Source organism: Camarhynchus parvulus, chromosome 2, assembly GCF_901933205.1.
Source record: "Camarhynchus parvulus chromosome 2, STF_HiC, whole genome shotgun sequence".
NCBI classification, from domain to species: domain Eukaryota; kingdom Metazoa; phylum Chordata; class Aves; order Passeriformes; family Thraupidae; genus Camarhynchus; species Camarhynchus parvulus.
Window position 1 is genome coordinate 47,525,584 of NC_044572.1, and position 25,269 is coordinate 47,550,852.

A 25,269-nucleotide genomic window follows, 5' to 3' on the forward strand; every position below is an offset into this window, starting at 1 on the left:
GGATTTCACAAGGGCCCTTCTCACAGGAAGGCTCATGTAACCATGGCAATGGAGATCTCTGGATGCATTTCATCCTTGTCACCACTAACAAACAAGTAAGTTAAATCAGATGCAGATAAGAAAAGTCTTCCCACTCCTCTTTTTACTAAACAGTTCAGAATTCCTAGGTACCATAAGGAATAAAAGACAACTTCAGAAGAAAAACAAAGTCTCAGGAATCATCACAACTCAGATTTTTATTCAACAGTGAAGTTGAAGGGAATGGTGTTTTTTTTCCCTTCAGGGCAAATGTTCCAAATGGAAATTAAGTAAAAATATTGTTCCCCAAAAGTACTCACAATGAAATTAGTTTTCATTAAATATATTTGTTTGGCAAAATAAAATAAAAAATTAGAACCCGTACAAAAAAAATCCCTTGCAAATTTCTAACACTGTAGCAATGACAACGATGTAAACCTGGATGCTTGGCAGTTGTAATTAATTTGTGAAAATTACTGTTGAACTTTGGACCAAGGAAATAAAAATCACTTCAAATAGCAACAAGCCAATTTCAGAGGCAACTGAGGCTTAGGGAACGCTACAGGAATGGGACACACTAGTGGCTTCATACACCGTTTGTGCAAGTGATCTGCTAGTGTGGGGCTATTGTAAGAGCTGGGAGGAAAAGAAGTTAAAAGCTGTTGCAGCATTGCAGCGTATGGTACAGCAAAAACCTGCAGACTTTCCATCCTGGGAGCCGATCGGTTGGGTGAAGGCTGGAGGCAAGAGCTGAGATGACGGTGGAGAGAATGATGACAGTGACGGATGGTGCAAGCACTGGGAAGCAGTTAACCAATTTCATCATCATCACATTGGATTCAGTGGTGAGCAGACTCTTGTGAGTGTCTGGGGAAATCTTCTGCTTACAGTAGCTGCTTTTGCTCCCTACCTCCCTCCTCCTTCCAGTTAAAGCCTCTGCCCTGCCAAGTGGGTTTCACAGGCATGCAGTTTGATAACAACGTCCTTTAGTTAAGAATGTCTATTCCAGTATTAAAAATGTAAAAAAAGTCCTCAGGAGGGTTGCTTCTTAGTGGCAGTCTTTGCCTTAAGCAAGGCCAATGGCCTGCAATTACAAGTTAATTAAAGCAATGTGGATTTGGATGAGCAATGGGGAAGATGGGAATGGGGAAGGAAGGGATGCAGGGAAGAGGGAGGAATGCAAGTGTTTCTACATCCCTCCCCAAAGCCAAAGTACAAGGTGCAAAAGTGGGTTTCTTTTTTTCCTCACACTCTTCTTTTTTTTTTTTTTTAATATCTCTCCAGTTATAATGTATTTCCAGTTTCAGAGCAAGTTTCAGTGACTGCCTCAGTTACAGTCATAAACAAAGTTGTAGTTGCTGGGCTCCTTTGGGATAGGTGGGGGAGCATCTGGGATTTGTATATTTTCCAAGTCAAGGAGGCGTAGCTTTATCTCCATGCTGAGCAGCGTGTCCAGGTCATTCCGTGTTAGGTCACTCAACATATCCTTCCCAAGGAGGGCGTTCAAGCCATCGGTCCATACACAATACTGCACAGGAAAAGGATAAAAACTCTCGTTAATAGACTTTTCATACACAAATTCCTTGTCTGGTCGGGTCCTCTACAGTTACTGCTCCCATAGGGACTTACAAAGAGACCTAACATTAGGTTGATATATTTTATCAGCTCAGATCATGAAGAGGGCTTTCACTGAGCGGCTCAGAAAATGGAAAAAGATTCCATAAAATGGGACAAAATGTTTAGACAGTGTTTAGTTGTTTGACAATTTGGCATCTCCTCCAAATTTCTTGGTGAATGGTCTTCGGCAATTATTGGAGAAGGAAACAATAACTTAGGACAATGAACCTCTGGAGAAATCTCCTTCACTCCTCTCATTCTCCTCCCCCAGTACCTATTAAACAAGCCTGATTATCTTTTAATTCCAAGACAGTTAAGTTAGGTGAACTAAATCCCACCCCCAAATCCTTCTTGACTCTTAGTGTAAAAATCCTGTACTATCTGCTTTTATCATTGTTTGCTTTTCTATACATGAAGCTGTTACAATTGATAGTCTCACATAACTATGCCTACTTTAACACTATTTTACACAAAATAATATATTGCGAAAACTACATCAGTTAATGCTATGTCCTTCATGAAAATTAAATGCCAAGCTGCTTGGGTATAATACTAAATGCTGCAAATGCTGAACTGGCCTCTAAAACCTTTTCCTTACTGTTAGCTTTTTCCTTACAGGAGATGCCATCTTTCCCAACAGCTGACGGCTTGTGATAAACGTGGGCTGAATAACCATTTAAAATCAGCAACAAATTCAAGGGAGATTGGTGATCTAGAGTCAACTTCTATTGAATAAGTCACTTTCATTTATTACTACAAGCCATTTATTCAACTATGAACAGAAGTACTCAAATGCTGTCATCTAAAAATAAAGATTTCAATCATGAACTTGTGTCCTAGTTTGCAGGAGAAAAATTAAATTAACCGTAACTGCATTTTTATCTTACAAATACTTCTGCTGGATTTCATGCCAAAAAAAGGGTTTTAAATTTAGCTGACCATTTGCTACATGATGCCGCTGAGTTAAAGATAGCCATGGTTGACTTCATCCCACAGCAGAAATGAGGATTATTTTTAAGGAAGAGAGAGAAGCCCCCCTCTTCATGCAGAAAAAGGGCATCTTTCAAAAATAGGATGGGTTAGCACACTTCAGCATCCAAAGTGAAATCCAACCCACTTAAGTCAGTAACAAAACAGTAGCAGAGGGAGCTTTTTCACCCAGGGTGTGGGCAAGCCAAGCCACAGCTTTAATATGAGATCAGCTATATAGAAGAGACTTTAGAGTTCAGGTTGTCCTGCTGACAAGTACTAAATAAACAACTTAGCCTGCCTATTCTAGGCTGTCAAAGTGTGCCACTGAAGACTTTTAAAGCATGCAATTTTTTTTTGGAGTGAGTGCAGAATATCAGGAAAAGAAAGAAGCTATTCTAGAAAAATAATTCTATTTGAACAGACTATATAATCTTCTATGATTTACTTGAAATCTTTCTCTAGGAGAGTTTTCCCTGAATTCATTACGAAGAAAGGAACAGAAAAGCAAAAGGCTCTGCTCAGGTAATAGGAGAGCAGAGAAACTTCACAACAGATGCAGCCCCTGACGTAAATAGTCCATCACCTGCACAGTGGGTGCGGCCAGCTCTTCCTCTGGGGAGGAATCCCAGAGAGCCAGAAAGCAGAACTGCAGTTCTCTCCTCTTCCAGATATAACTCATTCAGGGCCCACAGAAACCAAATTCTGGCCACAATTCTGATGAGTGCAATGGCCTGGAAAAGGGGCTTCCTCTCTAATCTCCATATTGGCAAATGCACCTAATTAAACTCCTGCACATGTTGAGGAGAGAGACATCCTAATGAGATGGTGGAAAAACAGAGGCATTCATTCAGAAGCTTTTTTCTTTTTAATATGCAAAAGAGACTAAGAACCACTGAAAAATTAATTTATGAGATTCATTTTCATAAAACTCCAATGAAACCTAATTATGGCCTCCCTCATCAGTTTCTCTGTCAAAAATCATGGATAAGATTAATACACCTTTTTTTGCTGTGTAGTTGAAACCAGTCATTAGTATTTCAATGAAAAACAAATACAATGGAGTGATCTCATAGTACTGAATCCTCTGGCTAGCAGTAAGCTCCAACAGATGGCTAAGGGAATTCACAAACTTAAGTGTGCTAGAACGAGGTCCAAATCTCAATGATACTGGTTCAGTAATGAGATTTTATCAAAGAATTACTTTGGGAGACAAGAACTAGAAAGGTTGCACAGGCTTCATCCATCTGGATGCAGCCCTGTGCAACCTGGTCTGAGCTCATTGCTGAACTGCTTTGAGCAGGAGGTTGGACTCAGGACACCTTCAGCCAAAATTATCCTAAGAGGGTTCAATTTTTCTTTTTAGGACACATTCAACTCCCACATTTCAGCCTCACTCTACAATCACGAGGCTGCACAAGTATTTAAAAAAAGCCCTGCAAGTCTGACCTGAAATTGTCATGTACCAACATCATTCCTGGTTCTCCACACAAAGCTTTCAGAATCTTGAGATTTCACCACCAGATCTCCCAAACTGACAATGCTGCTCAACTAGCACTTCTATCAACAGGCAACCCAACTACTTTGATGAAGAGTCACGGGCTTCACAACATGCTACTTCCCTTTCCTTGTGGGTGCTTCCTCTGAACACTTGTACTTTTCACTTTAATCACAACTCACTGTTCTGCAGGCCATGGAAAAATACAGAGGATGTGAGATGTCCTTTTAAAAACTTTCATTTGGGAACTGTCAAGTGGCAGCAGAGACTGTTGCCTCTGGCCATTTTTTTTGAACCTATTAATTTTGTTTCAAAGAAGCTGCACAATACCAAAAAGAGATATGAAGATAAAAGGTGTGTTAACGCAATCATGAGCAATTGGGTTAGCGCATCTCACTTCTACTGCCTGTCAGTGGGATGCAGCAGCAGCTTTTGAACATTTGGACCATTAAAATCCACTTTTAGCTATAGGTTGTATTTGAGATACAGTGGCTGAAAAAATTGTTGGTTTTCATGACCATTTGCGCTTCTGAGCTGAAACAGTGGAATTCAGTTTCTGGAGAATTTATATCAGAAATCCTCAAACTTATGTTCAGTTCAGAGGATGATGACAACCATGTGTTGCTTAGAGCTACAGCTCTAGTGGCACATTTTTCCTGGAATACTACTGGTCTTTTCTCCTACATGAAAACTGACCAGCAAATACTTCTCTGGAATGAACATTCTTGAAAATGACACTCAAATATTAATCCACAGAAAGACCCAAATGGGCGTAACTATATCTCCTCTCCTAAAATGAACATTTAGTTGAAGGTTTTAGTTCAGAACAACAAATGTTGAAGTGGCATAGCTAATACACCTCACTTGTAAAGCGATTTCACACACTTTAACACTACAGTATAATTCAATTTAAAGCGATCTTCTTCATCATCTTAGCTCAGGGTCCTGAACTCAGACCAAATGTAATATCTAAAAATAAGTGTGCAAATGAAATATAACTCTTTTGCTTTAGAAACAAGAAGGATTTTTTTAAAAAATGTAGTGCATTATGCTAAGCCTTTACTTGAAATTTCTTTGAGAGAAACACATCCAATGATTCAACACAATTAAGGTAAATTAATCCCATCACATTCCAGAAGGTGATGATGTCTTCTATTTCCTTATGGCTTTTACTAAGAGAAGGGAGGAGGGAAGGGGCTATCAGTTATCCTTGCTATTGGTATTGGTATGAGGACTTTATACAAGTGAAAGCCAAGTGAAAGTGCAAAACACTCTCCTGTGGAGATGGAATGAATACAGGGGGCCTTCTATGATCTCCTGTCATGAATGGCCTTAAGCAATGTGAAATTAGGGAAAGGGGGATATGCCATTCTGGAGAGCACAAGTCTTTGGCTGAAACTGAGACCTAATTATGGTATAACCAGCCCTGACTATGCTAGCATTGTCAAAATGAACTGAGTGATTCTTTGAAAGCTTGGCTGTACAAATTCTCAGTGTTGAAAGTTCACACAGCAAAATTCTCTAGTGTCTGAAGTACAGCAGACCACAAGAAATCAGGAAATGGTGAGCGAGGTCTGTAGAACTTCAAGGTCTGCCCAAGCTCTCTTATTTTTCTTTCTTATGGCTTGTATTTTGGGAGGACTTAGAAATACTGGTCTGTAATTTGGAGCTTCATGTGCTCTGTGATGTAGGAATACAAAACATGTTTCTTCTGCGGCTCAGATATGCAAGAAACTTGCAAAAAGTCTTGTTCCTGTACTAATCCCTTGAATTTTTCAGTTTGTTTTGAGACATGACACTGATTTAGATGGACCTATACCCTGGGCCAAGATGACTGTTCTTATGTTCTTACAAAGCCATCTGGTGCCTTAAAGCAACTAAGATAACTTCAAATAAATTTCTGTACTCTGAACATGACTTACCTCATGCTTGTCTGGAGCAATGAAATTCAACTGGCCACTTGAATCATACAATATAGAGAAAGCAAGCTCTAGCACCTCCTGGAACAATACAAAGAAACACATATTAATGCTGCATGAGAGAGGCATCTGTACAATCAGGTCTGTCTTTCTTTCCTATCCATTATTCCCCAAAACAAGTTGAAAAATAGTTTATGCCAGTCTTCTGTCTGGCCAAAGCTGCAGCAGTACCAGACCACTGCAAGAGACAAGCACAGCAAGAATACTACCACGGTTGCTTCAGTCAAAACAAACCGACTCACCTCAGTGCTTACTGTGGCCCACTGGGTCATGAATTCCTTTAGCATTTGAGTTTAAATTTGAGCTAGGCAATGGTGAGGACTAAAATCAATATAATGAATAATAGTACACTTGCAAGAAACTCTTCATGAAGGCTCACAGTTTTTTTCACTTTGTGTAGATTAAACTCACTAAGTTCTGCAAGGTTTGACACCTTGTGCTAAAAATCTTGTCAGGACAATGAATATCCCGGTATATACTTATGTTCTTTTCACTGCTGGAAATATATTAAATTATTCACTCTCAGGAGATTTCTGTAATTTTGTTTCCCTCTGAACCAGAATCACCAGCCTCAGTCAAGCCAAATGATGCCAGTTACCTAAAGACCCAAAGGAATTTCAGGAAAGGAAAAAGCAATCATCTTTTTGTCCCCTAAGCACTGAAGCTGGAATTCTAAAAGATACCAAGGAGAATTCATGAAGTGCTGACCTTCCCTAAAAGTCACCTGTAGTTAAATTCCCATGGGGAAACCCATGCAATCTGAATAAACACTGCTCTTTCAGTGGCCAGCAGTGAGCATGCTAAGATGTTGTTTTATGTGTTGCCATAGTATGGTTTCTGCCTGCATCACTACAAGGGCCAGTACAAGGATCTTACAGTCTGCAAGCTTGGCTGTATAGATATATTAACTGTGGAAAAGAGACCCAGCTACACAGCAGAGTGCTGACTTGTAACTATGATCTGAATCACATGTCCTGTTCTTTCAGCTTCTTGGCTTCCTCAGCCCTGTCACACTGATGCCTTTTGCTGACTCTCAGCTGACAACAGTCCCGGCACAGCCAGCGGTGAAAGGAGAACGACTTCCTAAATTCACAGCACTAAGTTTTAAAATGGAAGAATTGACACTGGGGACTGCAGCATAAGCATTGTTCTAGATTGCTACCCCTGAGCTCCTGGTCTGAGACAGACATAGTATATTTGGATTTCTGTAAAGGCTTGTTTGGTTTTGATGTTGTATGATTAAGAGCAGAGTCTGAATCATAAAACTTGCAATCCTTACAGATAATCTTGGATAATAAGAGATCAGGCTTCTCATGGGAAATGTTCCTGTTTTCCTTCAGTTTAGTTACTAGGTTTGACTTGATGTATTGCCAAGGCTACAGGAGACAAAGCTATGTTAAATCCTCATTGTGTTGAATCTCCATGGGGGCTGCAAGTGCAAACAGTGCTGGTGCACTCAGCAAACCAATGGCTCAGGCTCACACGGCCCTTTTGTGTTGTAGGCATGTCTCTCAGCCACACCTGGTGAAGAGTGATGTCCCTCATTACAGAAACAAATCTACCTCTGCCCACATGCACCTGGCATTATCTCCTCCCACAGTGTTATAAATTACTGACAGAATATGCCAAGTAATGCCTCTGAGGTTGTTGCTCTGAAAAAAAGGCTTGTATTGTTATACTGTGATGTTCCTGAATTTCATGAACGTCAACAATCCTACAGGCCTGACCCGTGTAATTTTTTCCTTTGGGAAACTCCCAATGAATATACTTTCTTCGTCACCTCAAAGAGAGAAAAAAGAGGAAAAAAAAAATCTCTGCTTGGAAGAAGAATGTGTCAGGATGTCAAGGGTTTAGTCATTTGCAGTCAGGCAGAGAATGAGAAAGGACTAGATTAAGGGCACCAAGCCTCTCTTTCTGTGGAAAAGTGCTGTTTTGGCAGCCCTGGCTGCAGGTCAGCTTTCTTTGCTGGCTGCCCTGGACTCTAAAGGCTTGGGAATTACAACTTCCAGATGCCAGCATCTCTGTTGCTTTATGCACAGCAAACTGTCAAGGAAAATGGAAGCCAAAGGAGCTGGAGTTGCCAACTGGCCCTCCGCACTGACAGTGGTCTCAGTGGTTGAGCTGGCTGACTTGTCAGGGACCCCCACCTGTTTTTTTTACAGTCCCATCAATGACAAGGAGCTGGCAATTCTGAAATGACAACTGGACAGTCTTTATCAGCCATCTGTAGTTTTCATTTCTCTGTCCTACTTCTTAACCTTTCTCACTGGAATTTTTCACTCAAGCATTTTCCACTTGTTTCTCTATCCCTCTGGTCCTTTTTATCTCACATTCCCTCCAACCTGTTCCTTCCTTCTTTGTTTTGCTTTCCTCCTCCTGCACCTCAAGTTGCTGAACTCACTCCCTTGGCACTCCTGGCTCCTTCCACATGTCAGACCTCTGCCCTTCCCCAGATGCTTCTCAAAGGTAGCAGCATTGGGACCCACAGTGTGCCTCTCTTCTGAGCTGAGCTGAAAACAGAGAATAAGACACTGCAACAGCAGGCCAATGCTTCCAACTCCTTGGATTCAGCTCTGTGGGGGAAGCTGTCATAGGTGGTATGAAGGGAAGGTTGCTCTCCCATGCCCAGAGCTTCCCTCTCCCCCAGTCTCCACTGGTCTCCAACCCAGGGCAGAAACAAGCTATTTTTCATGAATAGGCATTTTGGGTGGCTATGGTGAAGCGGTCCCATGCAGCTGGAATGACCTCACTACTTTCTGCCTTCTCTGTCTTCCAACATGCTCAAAACATTCATGTCTTTACTGAAGACTGAGGCCTGGCCATGTTGAGTTTGCTTGCCAGAGTCAGAAGTTCTGCTCCAAAGACCTCTCTAGACAGGCAGCAGTGGGAAACTTGTTCAACCAACAAGAAAGGAGAAAAAAAAAGGAAGAGAAGAGAAGAGAAGAGAAGAGAAGAGAAGAGAAGAGAAGAGAAGAGAAGAGAAGAGAAGAGAAGAGAAGAGAAGAGAAGAGAAGAGAAGAGAAGAGAAGAGAAAGGAGAAGAGAAGAAGAGCTTCATTCATCAGGGATGAACCATTTTAGCTGACTAAAAAGGCACAAAGCCTGAAACCTGCAACACCAGCAGATAAAGGGTGATAGGAGAACACTTCAAAATATCTGGCCATGGGTTTTTTTTCTAATTCTTCTGTCATGCTTTATTTTGAAGGCTGCAAAATCTGATGTATTTCATTTCCTTGAAAATCATTGGTATTACTTGGGAGTCAGAATGAAGGATTTAAAAATTAAACCTAATTTAAAAACACAAGCAAGACAAAAAACAATGGATTCAGATCTGGTCTGATCACATCTTTCCAGCTTCATATGCGTGCAAATTCCAATTCAGTTTAACTCTTATTTCTTTCTAAATTGTCCTGCTGAAAGAACAATGGCCATGTGCTGGCAAATGAAGGGATGCTGAAGCCTTTGTTATGGACATTTTGCCAATTCCAGCTATGCTCATAGCATGGCATTCTGCCATTCAATTTTCTCTTCTGCCAATGAATAAAATTGAGGTGGACGTTATATATGTACAAAGAAAGCTCAGAATGAAAAGGCCTCTTGAAAATATATCACTGATTGTGAAATTTCAGAAAGTGAAAGGTTTCATACACCAAATTCAGCTGAATTGCATTCTGTGTCTGCCTTTTTATAAATTTTAATTGCCTAACCCATATATAACTTGATATGCTGCAAACAACATGTTATTCCTATGTCAGTTAAATAGTTGCAATATTGTGCCTAACAGTTTGATTGGGATGACAGGTTAATTCAAAAATCCTGTGCTTCTCAGGGGAAGAAACAAGGAATTGAGGTAATAAAAAAAACCCCAAACCCACCAAAACAAACCCCTGCAGCACATGAGAAACAGTAAAACCATCAAAATTGCCATTGTCTGGGTCACAAATAGAATGCCTCCAGCCAAGGATGCAGCCATGCCACCTATGAATTCCAGATCTTCACATTCTCAGACAGAAATTTTATACCAGTCCAAAGCAGTTTTACCTAAGGAAATGAGGCAATGCTGAGAGCTGAGGACAAACTGATCTGCCGCATTCCTATTTAGCATTAAATACTATCTAGACATTACTGCGCCATAACGATGACACATTTCCATCACTGCCACCCACTGCTTTCCATCTTTCCCTTGTGTGTGGACATATGAGTGCTAAGGCAAGGAAGAGCTAAAAATATTTTATATGCATCATATAAATGTCCCAGCCAAATGCGTTGATGGTTCAGCTGTAACATGATGTAGGAGTTATACGTAATCTGTTGTACTCATGTGTGTGTGTTTGTGCCCTGATTCAGAAAATCAACAAGGAAAAATACACCTGGGATTTTTTTTCCTCACTTGACTTTTTCCTTTCCTACCATGTAAAGTCAATGTTGAAAGGAGAGCAACTTCTCTGTAAGAAAACAAATGCAAAAAATACTCAGGAAACTTTGCCCACCTGTGCACAGTTAAGGAAAGAGAAGTTGCAGCTGTGAAGGTGCAACTAGTTGTGTAATGTAGCTTTGACAGGGCCTTCTCAATTTTTATGGCTCCCTTCAGAACTGCTTTTTCAATTTTATCTAAAGTATTGAAGCAGGAACTCTTAACTTCACTATTTTGTCCATCAAAATCTCCTAATCTCACCCAAAAATTTCTCAGTATCAGGTAATTAGAAATTCTGATTCAAAACCTGTGATCTGACTCCCAGACCTCTCAGGGTGCTATTCTAGGTCAGGCTGAGCACCATTAAAGTCTCAATGCTTCCTGTAAGGTGAGAGAGACAGCCTGATACAAAATTTATGAATATACCTCATAGAATATGGTATTCACCACTAACAATGCCAGACATTGCTAGTAACTCCATTCCTTCTTGATGTGGTGACAATTCTTACTAACAAAAACTCTGCAAGATTCTGGCACTGTACAGTTTTAGTACTACTGTTACTTACAGTTCTTGCTCTGAACCTGAAAGGTAGTATAAATATAATTTAAGCTGAATATTGTCTCCTACACATTTTTTTCCCAAATGAAGTGCTAAGCACGTCCTTATATGCCTCCTTAATTGCCCAGGATTTACCTGACAGCCTTTTGTTGGCAGTGGTCTTTCTACCTGATTGGACCTGTAGGTATCATCAGCTGGATATTAACTGCAATTTTGGGATGTGTTCGCTGAATGTGGCTTCATCAGAGAACACAGCTGGAGCAAACTAGTTATTTATCAGACACAATATAGGAGTAGGCACCAACAACCATTTCTGCTTTGCTTTAGAGATAGAAAACATCACTACTAAAGACAATTCCAGTTGTGCCCTGGGTTATCTCAATGCACATCTGCCATGAACTATGAGTACAGAAGGCTAAGCTGTCCCAATAACTTAACTCAAATGGTCTGAGGTGGAAACAAAGGGTATACATACATGGAAATGTTGCAGGCTGGAAAGAAAAATACCTGTGTTACTTCAGGGAAGGTCAAGTTGACAAGCTTTGCATTCTGCACAGTATGTGTTTATAACAATTTGGGAACCATACCTTGTTTTGTTTAAGAGCTCCTTTCTCCTTCATATGTGGGCAGTCTTTCCCAGTCACAACAGCTTTTATATCTGCCACTGGCACTGCATTAAAAAGAAAGAAAATCAAACCTCAGAAAATTAGTTAGAAGCAAGGTATGTAAAAGCTACTGAGTCTAAAAAGAAGCAAGGCTAATGTGTTAAAATTGCCATGTCCTTTGCCATTTCCAGCCTTTTGTAAGAAAGAAAACTGGAAGAAAACAACTAACACAGGAACCAGTGAGTCTTGACAAAATTTCAGGCATCTGTATAAAAGTCTGAAAATGCTTTTTCTTGCCTATTTAGACTACCTTGGGTAAGACTGTTTCATATAAACGCATACCTGTGCCTGGACACTATGGGTACTCATGGATCTCAAAACCATGTAATTTTCTTCTTTGTTAATATAATGTGCCTGCTCTATTGTTGCTCTTTCCTAGGCATCCAGGTAAAGTCTCTGCTGGAGAGAGGATGCTGGGCAAGTTGGACCCTTCACTCAGTGCTGTTTTCCTTCTTTTAAAAGCCTGTAGGAATTTTTTAAAAATAGTTTCCTATTTCACTCCCATCAGCAGTTTAGTTGCTTTCTGGTACTAGCAGGAATGAGGAATACTAAGGCTTATAATGAGCCATTCCAATTGCTTTAAAATGTGAAGTGATCAGAAATGACTTGGGGGAAAAGAAAGGTAAGAAAAAATATTGGAATCTGCTGCCACTCAGAGTCACAGAGTGAGGTCACTAAAGCATAAAGATAAATTTCTGTGGGTTTCAAGCGGAAGTCAATTTTCCAAAGGTAATTACATTATGGAGAATCTATATGCTCTACAATACAATATGGTCCCTGAGTGACAGTTTCTACGATCTATAAATAATCCATTATCCTTGTGGCTGCAGAAAAGTATCTTATATATAGAACAGGATAGTAATATGAAAACCTGTTACTGCCCAGTTCTTTAGAAACTCTAATGGAAATAGTGAAGAGGAGAAATGCATTTACTCTTCTACTGGGCCCAGCAGTACCATATATTTTATGACAGATTACCTCAGCACTATGCCAAATGGATGGCATAGGATGTAAAAGACATTCTTAAAGTATTTGCTTTGCATGGACAACTGGAAAGAAAGGAAATCATTTGACTCTTCACTACTCAACTTCTGCCTTTAGTATCAGAATTTTATGCTGTGGGTCTGCTGACTTTTTATGCCTCTGACAGTCCCATTATGGAGAAGAAGAGATACTGTTTTTGAGAGGAGAGAGTGAGCTAGGATAAACTGGGAAATTAAGGAGATATTTGACTGCAACTAAGGTAGAAAGATCTTCTTAAGAAAAAAGAGTTCCTGCCACTTTTTGAAGAGGCCCAGAGAAACAATTTCTGTTTGCATAAGATAAGGTTTTCTGAGGTCAGACCTCTCAACCAAGAAGGCTTTTCTCTAGGTTTCATACATTTGATCTGTGTGATCTGGAATACAGTTACTATGGGAGATCACAGACTGATGTGACATCCTAATCTTTATTTATCTGGAACTTGGCTTATGCCTTACTTTAGAAAAATAGAATCAAAGACTTCAGGTGTCAGAAGTTGACTACAAGATGCTGGAGGGTGTGAGCACAGATGTGATGTGCTCACAATGGATAAAGCCTTGAGAAGGAGGGCAGCTGTTTTCTGTCCCAGCTGGAGTCTGCATGGCTTGCTAACTCTGCCAGCCTGAAAAGAGGGGTGACATTCACAGAAGTGAAAAGGTTAAAAACTCACACATTTATTTCTGGGGATAGAGACTACGTATTCAGGCTTGGCAAGGAGTACACAAAATGCTTGATGCTGCTTCTCTTGGTTCTGTTTTCCTACCCACCTATTGTCTTTTATCTGTGGACCTGGCTCCAAATGCTGACAAGTTGATCATCATATCCAAACTTTAAGAATTCAAAAGTCAGTAAGTCTGTCCAGAGAAAACCAGAATATTTATGAAAGTATTCTGTAAATTGCCCAAGCTAGTTTGGTCTGATATGTTTCAAACAATAGTGCCACTTTATAATATTGTGACTTGCAATATTCTCAGCTTTGTTTAATGAAACTCCATCTAACATGAGTAAATCTTTTCTCATTCATAGCCTGAAAACCTGAGACACTGTTGAAATAACCACCTCTTTCTGAAATGACATTGGTATCAACTCTGCCAGCAGCCATGCTGAGGTAACCGTGTGGGTCTGGCCCAATGGTTTCTAAAGTAGGAGCCCTCATGGGATCCATGCCCCCATGGGATCTTGACATTCCTGAGTAGGTTCAAGAGCCTAAAGAAAATGCAAGTGCCAGATGATGCTCACAGTCAGGGTCAGGGGTTTGTGCATGGAAGAGTGCTCCAAGCAAACAAATCTGGGAGCTGCTGCTCTTGTAACTGTGCCTGCAGTTCAAGTGTGACTTTCATTCTTCTGTCACTCTGACACTACTGTAACGTTCTGTGGATATTTTTCTAAGCCTTGTCCACAAAAACAGTCTCTCTCTGTGCCAATGCAGCAATGTGAGGCCCTGTCCTACATTCTGCCAAGACTGCAGTAAGACTGTGGAACATCCTTGAGGCAATCTGTAAGGCAAGAAAAACAAGAGGATGTGACTGCCAGGGCTCTAGAATCACACAGTCTTTTCTTCTTTCCCTCTCAGACTGCATCGGGGAGCACTTGGACATTTTAAAAGGTGCTGCCTGGAGACAGGTTAGGGGAGGAAATTTCATATCATTCCCCAATTTTCAGGCTGGAAAAATTTCAAACTTCTGAAAAATTAGTCTTTCTGCCATTCCACGAAAGAAATGGAACTACCAGCTGAAACACCAGTATAAGCATGTCTAATTTGATAATGCCAAGGACTTTCAGAAAAGAACAAAAAGAAATTATTCCTTATTCAATGCTGGATTTCTTGCAGTCACCTCCCAAGTGACAGAACTATACTCATTATTTCCACTATCATAAAAAAGCTTCCCTGGATTACAGGTTAAACCCCTACAACTCGTGTCGAAGAACAAAGGAGAAATCACTACAGTATGATGGTTCTGAAAAGCTCCAAAAATTACTTTCAACCATAAGAAAAATCCCAATAAATCCCCTGGTAGGAGCTGCCACAAAGATGTGGCAGTTGGCTGCAGAGAAACAGTGAGGTCCTCTCAGTGCTCTTCACAGTGACCTGTCACCTTTAAGTCCACTCCTCACAATAACTAAAAGACCTCTGCACTTATTCCTCCTCCAGTCACTAGACTGCCTGTTTCCATGGACAGGCAGTGCTTCTGAATATGCCCAAGTATTTTTATTTGACATCTGCTGTTGGATGAGCAATGAAAATAAACTGCGTTCCTCCTTAGGAAAGACATGACGTTTCCAAGATGAATGAAATGATAAACTCATTGAAAAGCTTAATGCAGTCCCCACACACACTTGCCAAGCCCAGGAGAGTGGTGGCTGAATGCAGGAGGAAATGTCCCCTGCTCTTTATCTTCATAAAGAGAGCTGTGCATAATGTCCCATGTTAAGAGAAACCTACTACAGGTTATAAAGAAGAACTAGCATAAAGTAGCAGACGTGTCACAATCTTTGTGCATGACTTACATTTATCTTGCAAGGAATCATGAGGGACTTCTCCCTGTGGACTTTCTTCCAAGTCTCCGTAGTGCAAGACCTTGTGATTAGGTGAAAGTCGACAATACCAAAATTTGTCTGTTGAAATAAACACATTAAGCAAGGTTACTGACATGTATTCATCAGCCTTACCAACAGCAGAGGAGGAAGCTTACTCTAACAAGGTGCTAAAGGGAAAGGATGTCTTTTCTTTCAGAAGAAGAAATGTGTGGGGTATATATATAAGAAGAGTAGGGACTTTGCTCAGTAATTTTACCTGATTAAATGAAGCTGGCATTAATCTACAGGGGTTTTATTATTGACATAGTCATTGGCTCAAAAAAAATATTAGTGAGAAAAAATTGACTTAGTTTTACCAGAAATTATATACCCTCATGGCCAGAAGACAGGCAAAGTAACTACTTTGAGTGGATAACTTTAATTTACCCATAAAATATTCATTTTTAGCACCCACTTTGTGAAAATCAAGCCCTACCAGCTGTCTTGTGTGGGACACCCAAAAACTGATAAATTTGAAATATCCCATACTTTATGAAAATTATGACTCATATCTTTTTTTATAGACATAGGAGAACACCCCCATATTTATGGGAGAGACTGGACCTAATAAACATGCAAGGACTTAAAAAGCAGATGTTAAGTCTCTTGTCCTGCAGTGCTTTGCATGGTCACAAATATACGTGTGACCATGCAAGTTCACGCACCAGTTTGCATTTTAGTCCTTCCTAAGAGATGTACATTTACATCTCCTGACAACTCGTGCTTTGCAGGACATAATTCCCCCCAACAACATTTGTTAAAATCTGCTCCTGTTAAGGACATTGCCTTTGCAGAGCCAGGCCACCACACTGCCTAGCCTGCAAGGATGGTGCTTGCCAATTCCCTTTTTGAAATGGCAAGAAAGAGGTTACCCTTCCTTGTCAGAGCATGTTCCATTTAATAAGTAGATCACACAATGTTAAGCTGTCAAAAATACAATCTTGTTACATCCAAACTAAATCTCCGAAAGCTCAGAGCAAGGCTGGATGTTAAAATGCCGTGGAGGGGGGCAGAGGGCTTCTCTGGCTCTGTGCTTCCCTCGTACTGGCAGTGCTGATGCTGTGCCAAGCAGCAGCCTGAGGGACAATTTAGGGGAAGCGTTAGCACTGACACAGCCCTGCAGCGCTGCAGTTGCTGGGAGCCTCCTTTTGGATAAAACATTGGAGGAGCAGTGGAACCAGCATATGTGAGCTCATTTGGGGTGCTAGCAGAAGAAGGGCTTCTTGGCTCTCTGAATAAAACATTGGCCTCATGGACCCAGCTGTGTCCTGAAGGACACTCCAGGCCACTCATTTGAAATGCAACGCAGTAAAAGGCAATTGAATGATAAAAAGGGACTTTCACGTGCCCTTTTAAATTTCTTTGTCCCAGTGGATAAAAAAGTTTGGGGGAAAACCCTACACCCTTCAAACTACTTTCAGAGTGTGCAGCCCCTTCAACAGAAAGGTTTCAAAAAACACTATGAACCTCTGGCAAAGGCTCAAAATGGCCATGGGAGAGATTCTGGCTATCAACTTCACAGGCATGCACAACACTGGAAGATTGATGGTAGAGAGCCTGAGATTATGCTCCTGTGATGCATATACAAGAAGAGCTGCTGAAATAGAAGCATCCCTGGACTGTAAGCAGCAGAACATACAGTGTGGCACAGTATGGGGTTGAGAAGAAGACCCCACTTGCGAAACTTTTGCAGGGAATTGAAACTAGAGCAAGTAGGAGTCCTCATTCAGTAGACTCTCATCTGAAGAGCACACACACAAGCATTAGGCAGTTTGTGTACCTCAGAAGGATGTATGTGAAAACTTTCAAGATTCATACCAGAGAACTCTACCAGAACCAGGCATAGCAAAGCCTGATGCTTGAAGAATATACCCCATGGAATCTGATGGTTGACCACAATGCCTAAAGAAAACCCTCCAGTAACTGCAGCAGGAGGCTTTCACAGCGAGCTTTAACTGCAACTTCATTGCTTATGGGGCTGTACAAAGCAATACAACTTTCCAACTCTAAAATTAAAACAGTAATTTTTTCTTAATAGAAATGGACATGGTTTCACTACCTTCCCAGTGACCTGGGCAAAAAGATGGTCTAACTGAAAAAAAAAATTACCATGGATTCCTTTCAATTTATCACACATGGGGTTGGTGTTAGCAAGGGTTTGGCTCTTCTATCTCCTAGGGGCTAGTATTTTGGTAACCTTGGTTCTTTCAATGCCACGCTTCAATAATAAAAGAGGGGAACACCCCTCCATGAAAATATTTTGTTTTGGGAAGGGGTGGCTTAATGGGAAGAAACCCAAGCTCTGAATATTTGATGAGCCCTTTCAGCAATTCCCCATAACCCAAGGTTAATTAGAAACTAATGGCCATGGACTGCAGCTTGAAGCATGTCCAGCACAATGCTCCTGTGGGCTCACTAATAACTCTGCTTTGCCACAGCCTTGCTGTCAAGGGGAAAGCCCTTAAATGAAAGCTACAAATGGAACTAACAAGGTTTCCTCAACCACAGCCACTAAATGTCTGCACCAGCCAGGCTGAGGAGGGCGACAGCATGTTGCTAGGAGAAGGGACCCTTGTTTCTACAGCCACCTCAGCCTTACCCATCCTGGTTTTTGCTTCAGCTGTACATTATGCTAACAGTGTATCAGCAAATATCCTACTCACATGAGATTTCAGTGCCTTGGAGGGGAGCAGTTTGAAACTGGATGCAGCTATTTTACTGTAGTGCAAGAGCTGAACACAACTACATTGGAAAAGTAGGGTACAGAATGATCCCGCAGTCAAAACAAAAATTATATGAAATTGCTTCCACCGAGAAAAAGAGTGAAGAAGTCTGAATTGTAGGACAGCACATGGGAAGTAGCCAGCATTTACTTTGAGCTCAAAATTGATAAATAAAAAAATAAGCAGAAGAAAAAGCTCTTTTCTACTATGACTCAAAAGTGGTGTTTATAAAACAAAGAAAAACTATTATCCAAACCCTCCTAAACTCTTAAACCAAAGTCTGCAGAGCCGAAGTGTTACAAAAGGTTTAAAGTTGGGATAGACCTTCCCTATTAGTCCCTGTACTCCACATCTGGCAGATCCATGTGCATGTGCCCAGCTGGAACAGTGCAACTGTGAGTTCAGGAAGGAATGGGGTTTGTTTTGGTTTTAGGCCCAGGCTTAAGAATTTTCCCCAAAGACTAGGTCCCTTCTGTGGCCTGTTTTGTATCCAGTTTACTAAACCTACTTCCTGCTCAGAACAAGAAGCTGTAGGGAGGGCAGTCACTAACCACAGTGTTTAGAGATGATGTGGACTTGATATTTCATCACAATTTTCAGACACTACACTTTCCAGCAGATCCTTATTTCTTTCAGCTCACTGACCACTGATGCAATCACATTAGGGTGCTAGAAATTCTTTTTTGGGAAGCAGAATTATTCATTCTGGTTTTTAATCTGAAAAGTTTTCAAGCAAATTGTTTTGATTTTCCAGATATTTGCTAGAGCAGCCAGGGGCTTAAATATATCACAGCATATTGTTGAAGATTACACATGAGGTTAAAAAAAAATCTCAAATAACAAAATCACCTACAATTTGGCTACAAAAGTAATATTCAAAATTGTGAACAAATAGCAGAGCACAGAACATTTTGCTGATGGGCTACAGAGTGCCTGGCCATTCACACAGTGTGTTTCCAAGTGCCAATGACTCATATGCCTCTAACAATACTATTCCAGGTAAAGGACTGCTGTGGTTAGTACAGAAGTGCTCTATTGTTAGAATCTGGGGAGAAAATAGCTCAGATATGCATGAACAGAAGTCTGAGAATATGTATTTTTTCCCAAGATACGTTCAAGGTTACTAGTTTTTTGTTCAAAGAAAGGCATCCTCACAGATTTAGCAAGAGAAACCTGCCTTTAAATATATCTGTGAAAATGTGTATTTGTGTAGATTTTATACCTATACACGCATGTAGGCATGCATATTTCCTCTTTTTCTTTTTTCTATCTCTATTAAATTTGTATTGACATTTTCACTCCAACTTGCCTAAACTGCCTAGGTGAAGCCAGGAAGCTCTCCAAGTAACAGGCAAATAATTGACCTGTGGCATTGTTGGAGGCATGTTTGGTTAACTGGCTCCTCTCAGTGAGTCATGTGCTCACAGAATATTAGGTTTTTTGTGGGACCGTGGAGAGTAGGATGAAGTATCAGTAGAAAAGAGCTTGGCAGAAAAAAGTCAAAGTGTGTGTTGTTCAGAACTGTGAGTTACTTATCCTAGCAAGAGATGGAAAACCTGTCTTCACTTGATTTTTTTGTTTCAAGTTAAGGTTTCTCTTTCCAGGTTACTTCCATGGCACCTTGTGTTTTTAATCTAATGGTATCACCAGGGTTTCCCTTGCTTCCAAAAATTACTGTTTGAGAAACCTCATGTTGTCTGCAAAACCACTTCAATAACATGCAATTTCTCCACAATCTTTATAAAGGTAAAGAGGGAATTTATTTTCAAGAGTGTACCCAGCAACATATACTACAAAAGTACTGGATGATAGCATTAGAAGTATCTATTATCCTCAATAAAATGCCTTTATCTGCTACTTAGCTCTACTGGAAATAATAACTACTGGGGGTGCAGAGTGTTTGGCAGGTTTTTGCTTTACTCTTCTCCCTTTTCTTTTAGGAATTATCTAAGGAAGGAGAAAGCTGAAGAGATCTATCTTTCAGCAGATGTTCATGGCCCTGGAACAAAGTGGGGATTTGCAGAGCAGGACAATCTGCTGTTGAACAGTGATCAGAAGGATAGGTTAGATCTTGCTGTTTCATTTCCAAAGGATTGAGATACTTAACAAAAACCCAGGAGTTACTGCTGCAGTTCTCCTATGAAAACCTGGCAGGGGAAAGGCCATGTATTTTTTGGAAGTGCTAAGGATCCTGCTGGGACAACAATGATATTTCTGAATTTCAGTTACAGAGAGATCCTGCTATGATAATCCTGTGCTGAAACACAAAAAGCAGAGATCTGAATATAGATACCTCATAGCTTAATCTTCAGCATCCCCCCAGTGAATCACCTGCTGGATTGGAGGCTTTCCAATGCTAAGTATATATGAAAGTGTTTAATCTCTTCTCAAAAGGCCATAAGAGGCTGTAAACTCCCTTCTCATTTTTTTGTAAGTCAATTTTTTCAACTTACTGTGACTAACCATGTGTGTCCTACCACATGTTCAAACAACAATCTTAATAGAAGTTTGCTCTGGAGTCTTTATCATGGGCTAAGGCCAGTTAATTATCTTTAAATGGGCAATTTAATGCTTTCAGCTTCTGTGTAGGGCACGTTCAGGTTCCCCTTGTACAATCTGCGGATTGGTGACATTTGTTCCAGGATTGTTTAAAGGGAAGAAAATAATCATAGGAAAGGCAAAAAACCCATATACACACTTTAGTATTAACACCTACCTGATCATGTTACTCTTACAAGTAGATTGCTACGTAACAGGCAAATTGTGATGCCTCAGAGCAGGACTCGTTTCTGTTTCAGTTCCATGTCAACCTGGATTGACCACGGCCCTTTTACAGCCTTGTAACGCTCCATAACAAGTGGATTCAGTTGGAGCACAAGGCAGGTGGCAAGGGCTCCTGAACCCCCTGAGGTAGCACCAGGCACTTGTACAGGGAGGTGGGTTTAGAGAGAGGAGATGGGGATGTGGGACAAAGCTAACAGAAGACACACTTACAATCTGGGACCTCTACTATTTTTATCAGGACATTCAAAGGAATTATCTGAAAGATTTACTGTCATAACATCTGAAAGATTTATTGTCATAACGTTTAGCATCACTAGCTAAACTTCAGATCTTCCACTCATTTTACTTCACCTTCTAATTCTTGACATCACGACAGCCCTGGTTTTACAGTTTGTGCTGCTCTGGGGAACAGGAGACTCTGAAGGATAAATACTGCTTTTAAGAGAGCTTCTTCCACTCCCTGTGATCTGCCAGTATTTGCTATTTGGACTGTGCTAGGCACCGTACATACCTAAAAAGGACCCAGATTGAATGGTTTACAAGCCTTCATTAAATCACACTGTGTTAGGTCACAGAATCACAGAGTATGATGAGTTGTTGGAAGAGATCCACAAGGATCATGGAGTCTAACTCCTGGTCCTGCACAAGACCATCACCAAACAAACCAACCGTGTGCCTGAGAGCACCATCCAAATGCTTCCAGTGCCTGATCACACTCCTGGTGAAAAATCTTTTTCTAATATCCAACTGAAACCTGCTCTGAACTCAGCTTCATGCCATTCCCTCAGGTCCTGTCCCTGGGCACCACAGAGCAGAGATCAGTGTCTGCCCCTCCTCTTATCCTCTTGAGGAAGTTGCAGACTGCAATGAGGTCTTCCCTCAGTCTCCTCCAAGCTGAACAGAACAAGTGACCTCAGCCACTCTCCAATTGGCTTCACCTCAAGGCCCTTCACCATCTTTGTTACCCTCCTTTGGACGCTTTCTGACAGCTTAATATCTTTTTTCTTATATTGTGGTGCCCCAAACAAAACACAGGACTCGAGGTGAGGCTGCCCCAGCTCAGAGCAGAGCAGGACAATCCCCTCCTTGCCCAGTTGCCAATGCTGTGCCTGATGCACCCCAGGACAGAGTTGGCTGTACTGAATTTAATCCTGGTGGCCTCATACATCATCATCCTCTAAATGGTTTTGTGTCTACTGCCTCCCTCACAAATGGTATTTTACCCTTCTGTTTCAGGGAATACAGGAAGTCTATCATAAAGCATACACAACTCTCAAGGGCATGTGGAAACATGACCTCCTAAATGGGCTTCCATCTGTGAAAAACAATCTATTTCAGTGAAGATAATGTTCTTTGAGCCATGGTTGCGTGTTTTATTTGTTTCCAAAGAATCCTGAATTATTTCTGGCCCTGTATAAATATGACATCAAAGCAATTAATCTCATGACCTATAGAATTCACTCCAAGGCACGATAGGAAGCAACCCTCTCAACTGAGGATGAGAAGATTACATTGATTAAAAAAAAAAAATTATTTTTTAGCTTCAACTGTACTCTTATAAGTTGAATGAATTTATACTCCCTAAGGCTCTTGATCCTATAAATCATGAGCTAACAACAATTTAAGATAAAATAAACAGTCTATCTTCCTCTTGGAGATCAGCCAAAAGAAGAATATTTGCTACAAATCCTGCTCCTTCCCTTGAATTTAAGTCATTTGGATTAGGCTGTGAGAGGAATAAAATAAACAACCCTCACTACTGGTAGCCAGAAAAACTACACATTACTTTACCTACTTTTGCTTCATGAGTACATTGGTGAAGGAAAATCATGTATCATGCCTCTCTATCCAGTCTGTACAGAAACTCACAGTGGAATATTGACCATCTGTCTGTGCAGTGGCTTCAGAGGGGTTTGTATGCCTGACAGAGAGGCTACAAATAACCTACATTAAGGAAAACTGCCTCCTTGTTTCTAAGGAAGGAGGCATTGCAGGGATACTTCTCTCTGTGAAGAATGCACTTCTCCCCAATTAATCTGAAGGTCTCAAATATTGATCTTTGTCAGTTCTTACTCTTAGCTTTTGTAACTTTCTAATTTGTTCTGTATTTACAGAGGAAAACAAACAGTAATCTGAATCCTCACAAAATGAGGGATTTAAAGAGAAATTTTGGATATGACTTCTAATTAATCTCCTGAATTTACACTATATCCCCATTACATTATCTGGAGAAAGAAACGTGCATCTCTGAAGGGAAAAGAACCATAGGGAGTTTTACTGTATAGAATGAGCAATGACTCATAGAATTGGGAAAATAATCTTCTCATATCAATTAAATATTCATAAGAAGGTACACGAATTACTGATATAAGTGCTTTCAAAAAGCATGTTTAAACACCATAATAAAATTATATGGCAATGTAAGACTAAAACAAGGACAGGCAGTACTAGAGGGAGGGATGCAGAATGCACCCTGTTGCATACATAAAGGTGATCAAAGACTGAGAGATTAAAATTCAAGTTTCATGTCCTATTCCTGCAAAGACATTGTTTTGATATGAACAAGAAGTCTGGACATTCAGGCAGAAATCAAAATACTAATTTCAGAATGTGAGACTGCTGCTTGAGATTTTGTCAAAGGCTGAACTTGTTCCAGATCATCTGTGTGATAAGGCTGAAACCAGTTTCAGGGTAACAGGAAATCCTGAAAATTTGTAACTTAGAGATGCTTTCAGATGCCTCTTGGTAAAAGCAGTCAAGACAGCACTACAACCACGGATCCTGCCAATGAAAACAGTATTCCTCAGCTCAACTTAGAGACCAAAGTGACAATATAAAGCCAGACTGGGGAGTCTGAGCTGTACCTTGCCGACGTCGACTGTTGAGTTTCCTAAAGCAGGTACCCTCCACAAGCCGATTGAGACGTTGCTGCTTGATCAGTTCTAAGATCTCTGGCTGAATCTTCTCCTTTAGTTCCCTTGGGAGAGAAAGTAGGCACTTGTAAAATTCAATCAAAGACCATCCTCCTTCCTCTGAAAGAGAGTCTCACAAGATGTTTCTGCAAGGTGTTTGAAGAGGACTTCAGTCACAGACAAGCCCAGGTCAGAATCTAGTCTGCCCCAGAAAAAAACCCCTTTTTCTTTTAACAAAGAACAGGAGTCAGGATATCTTTGTTGTAGACATCTCCCTCTTACAACATCAGTGTGTGACTCAGGCAAGTTGCTTGTTTTTATATTACTTTCCTCATTCTAAAAATAACACTTGCTATAATGCATCAACAAGATTTTACCACAGCAAATAATGCTCTTTCATCATAGGAGCCCTGTGAAGATTATTTTAGGGTCTGTCACCTTCTGTTGCATGATCCTATGCCAGTATACTTCTCTAGCACTTTTATTTAGGGCAACACAAGAAGGCTAGAACACTTTGAAACAACAATAAAAAGTAGGGAGCAATGCCAATGAGCAAAACTAATAATGATCAGTGTTATATTCTTGTTCTTAATTTCATATAATTTGATTACTTTATTATTATCAGAATTTGTGGAAGACAAATTCATGACTAGAGAATGCCCAAGGATCCAACTTCATCTTTGCACAGGAGTGCAGAGACCTACAATACATCTAGAAATAATCATATATATTCTTCAGAAAATCCATTTTCTCCATCTTACTTTGATAAGAGTTCAACATGTCAAGAACTAGGCAGAAAACATATGCACATGATATTTAAAGTTTAATTTCATACACCATCACATGGATTCGCAGATGTCTGAATTCATCAGTTATATCCTCACTTAGATTCATTAGGAATACGTAAAAGACAGGTTTAAATATCAACTCCACAGCAAGCCTAGTAAGATTAAAAAGAAATAACTGAATGTGTAGAAGATTTATAAAATATGAAGTTTGTCAGAACCATAATTTTGCATTGCTGTGCAAACTGGGTAATACCAGAAATCATTCTGTCTGGCAATATGTTCCAGCAATCATCATCAAAAGGAAGCTAAGCTGTGGTATCCAATAGAGACAACAAAAAAAAATTTCCCTTCTTGAAAACTTAGGAAGCCCATTCTCTGCTGATTTCCACACTCATTTGGATCCTATGCCTTTGATCTGCCAGACCCCCACTGAAACCACTGCCAATTCTCTGCTGCAATGATCAGGCCTTTAAAATAAAATGCCCTCTTTCCCCTAGGTGTTGACAAAATGATTGGATGCATAACCCACTGCATATTTACAAGCTGTGAAAATCTAGCTGGTCAAAAACCCAAGGAAACATTGTAACTATAGAAACAGGCCATCTTTTGGAAATGTGTTATTAGTCCTTTAGGACTTGAATTTTCAAGCACTGTTGTTTTCTCATTGGGATCTAAGATATAAATATGTTGAATGGTTAAATACTGTGATTAAAATAATTTTGTGCTTGAATAAATGTTTTGCCCTTA

General features: G+C 40.3%; 1 protein-coding gene across 5 annotated transcripts in view; it reads right to left on the bottom strand.

The window, feature by feature from the left end:
• Nucleotides 1–216: 216 nt before the first annotated feature.
• The window catches only part of ELMO1 (engulfment and cell motility 1), a 302,044-nt gene continuing 276,991 nt past the window's right edge, over nucleotides 217–25,269 (bottom strand). For all 5 annotated transcript variants that reach the window (XM_030965282.1, XM_030965290.1, XM_030965299.1 and 2 more), the window contains 5 exons: nucleotides 23,687–23,799; nucleotides 15,247–15,354; nucleotides 11,641–11,723; nucleotides 6,025–6,102; nucleotides 217–1,546 (listed from right to left, as the gene is read on the bottom strand). In XM_030965282.1, coding sequence (XP_030821142.1) covers nucleotides 1,346–1,546; nucleotides 6,025–6,102; nucleotides 11,641–11,723; nucleotides 15,247–15,354; nucleotides 23,687–23,799 — 583 coding nt within the window. In that variant the 3' untranslated portion in view covers nucleotides 217–1,345. The remainder of the gene's footprint in view (nucleotides 1,547–6,024; nucleotides 6,103–11,640; nucleotides 11,724–15,246; nucleotides 15,355–23,686; nucleotides 23,800–25,269) is intronic.